General features: G+C 38.6%; 1 protein-coding gene across 1 annotated transcript in view; it reads left to right on the forward strand.

Annotated features, from left to right (window-relative positions):
- CCDC91 (coiled-coil domain containing 91) overlaps window positions 1-10860 on the forward strand; it is a gene marked incomplete at its 3' end in the record, with an annotated part of 54452 nt that extends 43592 nt beyond the window's left edge. Inside the window, exons 8-11 of the mRNA XM_015828059.2 lie at window positions 2043-2135; window positions 3495-3563; window positions 6208-6384; window positions 10747-10860. Of these exons, the coding sequence (XP_015683545.2) occupies window positions 2043-2135; window positions 3495-3563; window positions 6208-6384; window positions 10747-10860 (453 nt within the window). The remainder of the gene's footprint in view (window positions 1-2042; window positions 2136-3494; window positions 3564-6207; window positions 6385-10746) is intronic.
- Between the last annotated feature and the right edge of the window lie 313 nt (window positions 10861-11173).

Below are 11173 nucleotides of genomic sequence, written 5' to 3' on the forward strand. Positions count from 1 at the left end.
GAAAGTCCCACGAGTGGTGCATTGGAGCAGATGTCTCCGGCAAATGATTTCCAGCGTCCTGTTTGGCTACTACATTTGAGCAAATTTCATTCCTTCTTGGAATCATTGTTTGGCCTTGCTTTTTCAAGTGCATCAGTCATCCTTCCAACTCTACGGCCAATTTCCGGTGCCGTGATTACAGTTCTCAGCTCGGTACATTTACTTCTTGCCATTCGCCCACTTTTCCTCTCTCCCTGACAATCATAACATAGAGAATTATCCATGTAGCCTGGCATATCACGTCCTGGTTTACATGCTCCAATATTCGTAGCTTGTTTATTCAGAGCCTGAATCTCTTAACGTGGCGCCTTGTCAATATTGGTGCGGCGGACACAAAAGTACTGAAAAAAATAAGTGTGTGTCTTGGGAAGAAGGAAAGTAACAAGCTGGAGAAGAAAACATCAGCTATATGCTTCATCTCTGTGTCCAAAAATACACCAGGAAACCTCTGATCAATCTGGGCTTTTGGCGACATCTTTTATGGCAGCTATTTTAGGAAAATGTCCGTAAGGTTTCAAATGGATCTATTGTCCCAGAAAGCTGAACAGGGACACACACCCCCAAAAATAGTTTATAATTTAATGGAAAGCCATTTTTGCAGCTTGAAATTAGGGTAGAGTTATCTTTGAAGCTTGGGAACTTCAGTAGGTTCAAGAGAACTGCCAACATTTTGACTGGGTCCAGGGGATTCTCATTGGATATTGTTGTGTTTTAAGGGTTGTTCTGACTCTCTTGGGGTCCACAGAAGAGTAGGCAGCCATGGGGGGGCTGTTTAGCGGCCTGAAACCGCTCCCCTCCTTTGGAATTTTAATTATTTTATTCCTGTTTTTCATTATTTTGTATATTTGTATAAAGCTTTTTTTTTGTTTTTATGTCTATTTGCACACCGTCCAGATTCACTTTCTGAGGGAGATGGGTGATTTCTAAATATAAATAAATTTCAAAATCTCTAGGTCTGTCCTTGCCCAAATTTCCCCAAAGACTCTATTTGACTTTCAAAAATCCTTCTTTCTACTAACCCCTGAATCACGATGGCCTCCGTGAGGATGGCAGGCAGGTTGAGGAGCTGTTCCTTGGGCACATCAAGGAGTCTACTGTACTTTTCAAGTATATTCTGTCCAATAAACAAAGACCACTCAGATTGTGCCGCAATGTCTTGACGCGCTTCCTGTTGTCATCTGCCTGATGATACCATGACACGTGTTATGTCACTTCCCCCACTGTCACCCCAGTGGATATCCATGAATAAAACCAGTTATAAACTTTGAAAATCAGAAAAGTTGGTTTTACTTGTTATCTGCCTTTTATATAAATGTAATCTCCCTTCCCTTCTCTTCGTTTTTCTCTTCTCTTTCCTTTTCCTTCTTCCTTTCCTTCTTCCCTTCCCTTCATTTTCCCCCTCCTCTTGCCTTCTTTCCTTCTTCCCTTCCCTCGTCTTCATTTTTCCCTCCTCCCTCCTCCCTCTCTCCTTTCTTTCTCTTTCTTTCTTTCTTTCTTTCTTTCTTTCTTTCTTTCTTTCTTTCTTTCTTTCTTTCTTTTTCTTCTTCCTTTTTCTTTCTTTCTCTTTCTCTTTCTTTCTTTCTTTCTTTTTCTTTCTTTCTCTTTCTCTTTCTTTCTTTCCTCCCTCCCTCCTTCCCTTCCCTTCTCTTTTCTTCATTTTTCTCTTCGCTTTCCTTCTTTCCTTCTTCCCTTCCCTTCATTTTTCCCCTCCTCTTGTCTTCTTTCCTTCTTCCCTTCCCTCGTCTTCATTTTTCCCTCCTCTCTCTCTCTCTCTCTCTCTTTCTTTCTTTCTTTCTTTCTTTCTTTCTTTCTTTCTTTCTTTCTTTCTTTCTTTCTTTCTTTCTTTCTTTCTTTCTTTCTTTCCTCCCTCCTTCCCTCCCTCCCTCCCTCCCCTTCCCTTCCCTTCCCTTCCCTCCTCTTCATTTTTCCCCCTCCTCTTCCTTCCTACCTATTTCCATCTCTTTTCCCTCTCCCTTCCTCTTCCTCTTCCTTCCTTCCTTTAGCATCAAAGGCTGCTTGATATGTTGGAAGAAGAGCGGGAAATCTTAGAAGACAAAACCAAAGAATCCTTGTTGCAACAATCCCAGGAATACAAGGTACATTTACTTTTCCACCTCAGAGGGCTGCAAAATCTTGACACCGTTTAAAAAGAGGGGTCATTGAGAACCCAGAAGAATCTTTCAGAGGTTAAACAACATTTTCTTTCACAAGGACGCAACATCTAAGCAGAAGGCCTTGAACCATGAAGAGGGGTCCAAGGCAAAAGTAGATTGGGTTTATCCAAGACAGAGATGGGGAACTATGGCCCTTTCATGACCTGTGGACTTCAACACCCAGAATGCCTGAGCCAGCCAAGCTGGCTCAGGAATTCTGGGAGTTGAAGTCCACAGGTCCTGAAAGGGTCATAGTTCTGCACTCCTGATCTAAGAGAAGAAATAGACATGCAGGACCTAGGATGCAATTGTAAAAGCTAACCTGGTGCAATTTACTTCCACCATGAAGATGTTTTTGCACCTTTATATTTCATTCCCTTTTTCCTTCATTTTGCTTTTCTTTTTAAGAACAGAGTTTGTCTCTCCATCCCTGCAGGATAGTAATAACAATAATAATAAAGTTGGAAGGGACCTTGGAGGTCATCGAGTCCAACCCCCTGCTCAGGCAGGAAACCCTACACCATTGTGGACAAATGGCTGTCCTTGTCTCACCTTGTCAACCATTATTGACTTAAATAATCTTCAATTGATATTAACTATTTCTAGGCTGCTTTTTAGGGCAAAGGGCCTCCCCAAAAAATAGCTTATATATAAAATTGGGATAAAAAGTTAATAAGCATGACAACAAACACATTTATGCTGGTCTCACCTGGCTTGCTGTGGCCCTGAAAATAATATTCTGTGACAAGACAGCTGGGTGTATCCGCCTTCCCTATAAGAATCCTGAAATAGAATCCAGAAGATTTTTCTAATCTAGAGGGATGTTTTAATTCTGGCTTGTCGGGAAGGGAACAAGCTTCATTTTCCTAGTTGGATTCATCGCTAGACTACAAATGGGTCCCGTCTCGCTCACTTCAGCTGACTTCAGATTTGAACATCGACACCAAATCCAAATTCCGTTCCAGCATCTGGTTGGCCAGCTGTGGTCCTTCCAGATAGCGTAATCTGGAAGGAATGGCGTGTCGCCTTAAGAAGGCTTAGATCTTTTAGAAAGAAAGACAAAACACAAACTAAATCCTTTGGAAGAGGCCTATTTGTGAGAGAAGCAAGGTGATGAGCAAATGATGAAATGGGCTCTGCCTCTTTGGTGGTTGTGTTGTTGTGTCACAGGAGGTTACAAGACACCTTTCATCATTCTGACAAAGCCTCTGGCTTCTGTGGACATCCATGCTTTTCGGAAAATACGGTATATATTTTTTGTTTTTACAAGCTGTAATACTTTTCACTGTGCTTTGTTTCCAGGAAATGTTGGAAAAATGCATGGAGAATGAAAGGGAACGTAATAAGGAGGCTTTGGCAGATGCTGCAAAGGTATCTTAGCATGCAAAAATTGTCCCTGGGGGACCTTTTGAAGCTCCCTTTGATGTAGTTGATGGGACTGCACCAAGTCAACATCTGGAATCGGGAGTTCTTAATGAGAGGGATTTTTTTTTATTGTTATGCTGAGTTTTTATTCTTCTTGATTTGTTGTTGTTAATTGCGAAGTCGTGTCCGACCTATCGCGACCCCATGGACAACGTTCTTGATACCTCAATAGTTTGATATGATCCTGATTTTGTTTTGACGATCCTCGTCCACTTTTGAAGAAGACAACGGGAAGTCAAAGGGAAGATTTTTTCGTGACTCTTGAAATCTACCCCCGACAGGTGAGACTTTTCGAAATGGATCACCTATAAAACTCTTCTTCGATAAAACTGGTTAGTTAAATCCAACTCCTATCTTATTTTAATTTTCCTTATTTGGCCAAGTGGGATTGGACACACATAAGCTCTCGGTGTACCTAGAAACAACAGAGTGATAAATCATAAGATACAAAAAGTAATATAGGATACCAATACAAGAAGGTAATAGGAAGGATGAGAAGGATAATGGCAATATAGCCCTACTACATGGGTAAATATCCTTACACGCAAGACGGTGTGGTGGGAATTAAGGGTTTAGCAGAGTGATGACACAAGGGAAAAAACTTTGTGTGTAGTTGTTTTTGCATGCCATGCCCTATATTTATTATTACATGTATTTATTATTATATCATAATATATTATATTAATTATATTATTTTCTTAATACAATGGATATATTATATATCTTATATTAACATATATATTTATATATATATATATATATATATATATATATATATATATATATAAATATATATATATAACAGATATAATTTTATTATATTATAATATAATGCAATGCCTTATAGTTATTAGTAATTATATTATTTTCTCAACACAATGAATATATTATATATTTTATATTAATTTATATAAGATATAATTTTATTATATTACTAGCTGTACCCGGCCACGCATTGCTGTGGCTCACTCTGGTTAAATGAAAAACAATGAAAAAAGCATGTTTTTACCTGTCACAGGTGTGACATCTATATAATAGTAGGTATATAAAAACACGCACGTATTCGAATGCAACGTTGTGTCAAAATTTTAAAGCAATCGGTGAAGAACTTTCGGAGATTTAAGATTTTGAACAAACGAACATTTACATTTTTATTTATAATATTATATTATAATGTAATGCAATGTCCTATATTTATTATTGCATATATATATATATAATTATATTATAATATATTAATTATATTATTTTCTTAATATAATGGATATATTTTATATCTTATATTAATTTATATATTTATAAATATATATATTTATAAATATATATATAGCAGATATAATTATATTATAATATAATGCAATGCCCTATAGTTATTATTACATATATATATATATATATAATTATATTATAATATATTAATTATATTATTTTCTTAATATAATGGATATATTTTATATCTTATATTAATTTATATATTTATAAATAAATAGATATAATTTTATTATAAAATAATGCAATGCCCTACATTTATTATTATATATTTATTAATATATAATAATATATTATATTTATTATATTATATTATTATTATAATGGATATATTGTATCTATTATATTAATTTATATATTTATAAATATCTTGAGTTTGGTGCACCCTGTCGGCCCAAATATTTGGGCCGACAGGGTGCACTAAACTCAGGATAATTCTTCTCCCCTGTCTCATAGCTGACAAAGTGAGAAAGAGCCTGTGGTCTAGAGGTTAATACATCTGCCTAACATGCAGACAGCCCAGGTTCGAATCTCAGAAGGATATGTCTGGTTGAAAAGAACTAAAAAGTTCGAAATGGCTATTCCAGTTCTCCCTTAATTCTTTGTTAGCAATCCAAATTTATAAATATATATAACATATACTTTTATTATATTAATTACTTTATATTATAATTAATATAATATATTACATTATATTATTATAATATATATATTATGTTTATTATTATTGTGTGCCATTGTGACATTTTACTTCCTGATCCTGACATAACTCCCAGCCAAGCCTCCTGCCTATCTATGGCCTCACTTCTCCTTTTATGTAGGTGAGGATACGAACTGTGGAAAAGAGGGCCCTTCTTCACATTTGTCCTTACCATATAATGCCCACTAGCCATGCTGAAAATAATATTTCCTGTCCCTGCCCTGTTATTTTGTGGCTAGCGAGGAAAGACTATCATACTGTATGAACAGAGAATACAGTTTTTATAGCCCAGTAAGTGGAACTAATCTTTGGCTGATGTTCATAATTCGTTCAATTGGTTTTTACTGCAGAAGTGTTCGGTCTAAAAGCACTTATTCAGAGAATCTCCCAAGAACTGTTTTAAAGAAAGATGGAAACTGGAAATCCAGTGGTGCAGGGAACAATGTTTTCAGTTTCCAAAATTAACCCAGTCTTCGGAATTAGTTTAAATAAACTTGAGGGCCTTTTCTCAAAACAACCTTTTGACATTTTAGGGATTGTAGACAACATTTTGGCTCCTGACCCCAACTGCTGAAATGCCCGTATTTTAGATTCACGTTGACTTTGTTGTTTGATACGCAGCTTGAAAAAGAGGATTTGCAGGCTGCCATCCTAGCAGCGGTAAAGGCTGAAAGGGAAAGCATGGAAAAAACTCACGACCAAGAAAAAGAATTATGGCAAGCCGAGAGAGACAAAGATCGTGAGAAGATTGCTCAAGCGGTAGAAGAAGCAGTGGAACGGCAAAAACAGAAATCCGAAGTTAGTGAATTATATGTTCCACGTTTTACGTTTATGGACCTACCTGCCCATCTATGTAAATCGGTGTGGGTGTTATTTATCCGGATGTTTCTGAGCCACGGTCTGGATTCGGGCTGTTTGATTGGCTGGTTGTTGTTGCTGGGCCATAGTCCTTGGTGTGTAAGTATTGTCTGTGCGCTGCAAATGGTGTCTGTTTGTTTGGTTGCCTCTGAGTCATAGTCTGGTTTTGGGTTGTTTGATTGGCTGGCTGGCTGTCATTGTCGAGACGTGGTCCGGTTTACATCGCACAAAAAGGTATTTAAAGGCCAGTGCTCTGATAGGTGAGCACAGTTCAAAGTGCATTGAAGATGTCCCCCCCAGATGGAGATGAAACATTTGCAGTCAAAAGGCCAAGCTTGGAGATCAAACTAACAGCCCAACAAAGATGATTAGGGAACTGGAGGTTAAAACATATAAAGAACAATTGCAGGAATTGGGGATGTCCAGTTTAATGAAGAGAAGGATGAGGGAGGACATGATAGCAGCCTTCCAATATCTCAGGGTCTGCCCCAAAGAAGAGGGAGTCAAGCTATTCTCCAAAGCACCTGAAGGCAGGACGAGAAGCAACGGATGGAAACTAATCAAGGAGAGAAGCAACCTGGAACTAAGGAGAAACTTCCTGACAGTGAGAACAATTAACCAGTGGAACAACCTGCCTCCAGAAGCGGTGAATGCTCCAACACTGGAAGTTTTTAAGACGAGACTGGACAGTCATTTGTCTGAAATGGTGTAGGGTTTCCTGCCTGAGCAGGAGGTTGGACTAGATGACCTCCAAAGTCCCTTCCGACTCTGCTATTATTATTAACCAGCAATCCGAGCTACGAATATTCAAACACCTCTCTGTCAACTTTTCCCTATTGAAACAAAAATAATCCACGTGACTTTCTGTAATGGTCTAATCTCTTTTAGGTAAATCCAGATTTGCTAGCTATCTTCTTAAGCTGAAAATACTCTTTTGGGAGAAAGAAAGATGACAAAAATAAATTTATATGAGATGGTCACAGGAGCAGAGAAGATTTTGGAGAGCCGTGTCTGCAGCAGCTGAACGGTTTAAGTAAATCCCGAAGTCCGTTTGTTTCTTTTGCTGCAATTTCCATTTTGAAACATATGTTATCCAGGTGGATCAGGGCAAATTATGAAGGGAAGCCTATTTTATTCGAAGGAAAGCCTCGGATAGTCTCCTTAGTCCTTCTGGAATGCAATAAAGTGGAAAGAAAACTTAACTTCCTAAAATAAGAAACTTTTTTTCTGATTACAATAATATGCTGGCGTTTCCTCTACTGTTTCATGATTTTTTATAGCAGACACTGAAAAGTCTTTGCAATCAGGATGGGGTGCTGGTAAAAGTCTACTGTTCCTGTTCTATTTTTAGCACCTTGCTTAGATTTGACAGGGACCTTTAAATGCAAAGGCCAATTTTTTGCACTGTTGTTGGAAAAAAAATCATTTCTGGATCCTTCCTTCAACTCGATTGTTTTTAATTCAAACCATTTGTGCGCTACTCCCTGAAAAGAATACAGTGGAGCACCCAAGAATTGTAATCCTCTTTCTTATTGTTTGTATATATTAAATGTTTACTCCATCTGTATGGAATAAAGTTACATAAGATACAGATGTTGGGAACCATCTACATCCTAATTCAGCAAGAAAAACAATACTCCCTAAAAAAGAAAGAAAGAAAGAAAGAAAGAAAGTAAATTGGCAGTTATATTTAAATGGGTGCAATTTCTCAGAAAATATAACTGGGATTGTTTTTATAGCTTACTTTTTGAAGAGGATCTGTGACGAGCTCCCAAATAATCCATCCAAATGTAAACAACCGGAGGAAATGAACAAATAAAGCAACAAATTGAGATTATCTAAAAAGTACATCCTTTTCCATCTTCTGGACACAGATGGAAAGGAGTGGCAATTTTGGTGCCATTACGTGACGTGTTAATACCACTTTACAAGGCCTTGGTAAGGCCACACCTGGAATACTGCATCCAGTTTTGGTCCCCACGATGTAAAAAAGATGTTGGGACTCTAGAAAGAGTGCAGAGAAGAGCAACAAAGATGATCAGGGGACTGGAGGCTAAAACATATAAGGAACAGTTGCTGGAATTGGGTATGTCTAGTTTAATGAAGAGAAGGACGAGGGGGGACATGATAGCTGTGTTCCAATATCTTAGGGGTTGCCCCAAAGAAGAGGGAGTCAAGCTATTCTCCAAAGCACCTGAAGGCAGGACAAGAAGCAACGGATGGAAACTAACCAAAGAGAGAAGCAACCTAGAACCAAGGAGAAATTTCCTGACAGTTGGAACAATTAATCAATGGAACAATCTGTCTCCAGAAGTTGTGAAGTTCTTCTTAAAAACACTGGACGTTTTTAAGAAGAAATGTCTTAAAAAAAAAACCAAGAAAGTCCTGTTGCTTCCTGAAAAAGCATCCTTGGGATAACTATGACCTGGATGGCTGAGAGTCTCCATAGACATTTAGCTTTCAGTAAAGTGTTTAGCTTGCAGAAATGAAGCCCTTCCTACCGAGATAGCTCCGTCTTCCTGTCACCTCCTCCCTTTTGCAGCTTAGAGCCCAGATTTTCAGCTTTCCCGCTGATCCCAACTCTTTTGTTGGCAGCCTTATGACCTCACCTGTGAATGTTCCCACTCATCCTGTAAACTGCTTACGTTGCACGTAGGAAATAATCGATATGTGTGTGCACGATTGTGGGAGAAAGATCCTCCCTTCTTTGCGGTAATAATGGTCAAGAAATCCCGGCGATTACTGGAATTAGAATAAAACCCAGGACCTGTAGAGACAGAGATAGATGTTGCAGGATGGTTCGCCACGACTGCATTTTGTTATTGTTGTTGTTCAATCTTCTGGGCCTGTGGTGTCTAACCTGTGTTATTTTTTCTTGAAGGGGAAATATCTATGGAGATTCTCAACCATCCAGGTCTTGGGTGTCTCAAAGGTGCTTTATTTCCAAAAGGCAATTAGACTTTTTTGCGGTTTTTTTGTCCTTTGAAAAGGGTTCGCTTCTTATCCAAGAGGTGTACAATAATAGTAATAATAATAATAATAATAATAATAATAATAATAGTACTACTACTACTACTACTACTACTACTACTACTACTACTACTAGAGTTGGAAGGGACCTTGGAGGTCATCTAGTCCAACCCCCTGCTCAGGCAGGAAACCCTATACCATTTCAGACAAATGGCTGTCCAGTCTCTTCTTAAAAACTTCCAGTGTTGGAGCATTCACCACTTCTGGAGGCAGGTTGTTCCACTGGTTAATTGTCCTCACTTTTGTCCTCAAGTTTCTCCTTAGTTGTCCTCACAATTGTCCTCAAGTTTCTCCTTAGTTCCAGGTTGCTTCTCTCCTTGGTTAGTTTCCACCCATTGCTTCTTGTCCTGCCTTCAGGTGCTTTGGAGAATAGCTTGACTCCCTCTTTTGGGGGGCAGCCCCTGAGATCCTGTCCCCCCTCGTCCTTCTTTTCATGAGACTAGACATACCCAATTCCAGCAACCGTTCTTCATATGTTTTAGCCTCCAGTCCCCTGATCATCTTCGTTGCTCTTCTCTGTACTCTTTCTAGAGTCTCAGCATCTTTTTTACATCGTGGTGACCAAAACTGAATGCAGTCTGAAGAATAAATTCTGAATTCTGACATTTTCTTCAAAGGGAAATAAAGCCAAGAAAGTCCAGTTCGTTTTTTTGGGGGGAAAAGCACTTTTGGGGTGTCTGTAAGGGGCAGTACTCTCCTTGAATAAATGATTCTTAGAGACAATTCCATTTAATATCTTAGATCGGTGTTTTTAAGCCTTAGCAACTTGAAGATGGGTGGAGTTCAACTCCCAGAATTTCCCAGCCAGCTGTGCTGGCTGGGGAATGCTGGGAGTTGAACTCCACCCATCTTCAAGTTGCTAAGGTTGATCTCGATTGAAGGCCTAGATTGGTTCTAAACAACTCAATCTCCCATTCAAATATTAACCAGGTTTGATCCTACTTATCTTTGGGGGATCAGTCAAGGCAGAAACGAGAAACGTAGAATGTCTTGGTATCACATTTTAGACTGGTGCTTCTCATCTTGAAGATGGGTAGACTTCAACTCCCAGAATGCCCCAGCCAGTAAGCTCATTTACAAATTCTGGTAGTTGAAGTCCACACATCTTCAGGATTTTCAGAGTTAAGAATAATGTTAAAGGAGGTATTCATGGGGTGGGAGAAAACTGAGGTACTGTGCGGTGCTGAAAATGTTGAAGCAAAATAAGCACATTATTATCCTAACTACTCTTTTTTCTAAATATATCTATGTGTGTGTGTGTTAAAATATTAGGAAATGGTAAAAGCAGCAATCCTAGAAGAACAAAAGAAAAGTGAGAAAGCTGTAGAAGAAGCTGTGAAGCAAACGAGGGAAGAACTGATGGAATATATCAAGGAGCAGAAAAGAGTAAGTGACATCTTGAAGACAAGAGTGATCCCAGTTTTGGAGCTGGAGAGAAATGATGCAAAGAGTTGGCTCAAAACCTGCTTAGAATTGCTAGATGGCTTGGTTGGGTAGGTGTCCGTGAGAATCAAGGACGATTCACCAGATGTCTGACCTGACTCAGAGACATTTTCTCCAAACAATATAATTCCACCTAATTGAGTATAATGTGACCTGTTCATGGATGGGAGGGGGAATTCTATACTTTTACTAAAGGGGCTTGGACTGGGGTTTACCAGAACTGGTTAAATGTCAAGGTTCTGACTGACGAACCCAA

Source organism: Protobothrops mucrosquamatus, unplaced genomic scaffold, assembly GCF_001527695.2.
Source record: "Protobothrops mucrosquamatus isolate PMUCROS unplaced genomic scaffold, P.Mucros_1.0 scaffold4194, whole genome shotgun sequence".
NCBI lineage: Eukaryota > Metazoa > Chordata > Lepidosauria > Squamata > Viperidae > Protobothrops > Protobothrops mucrosquamatus.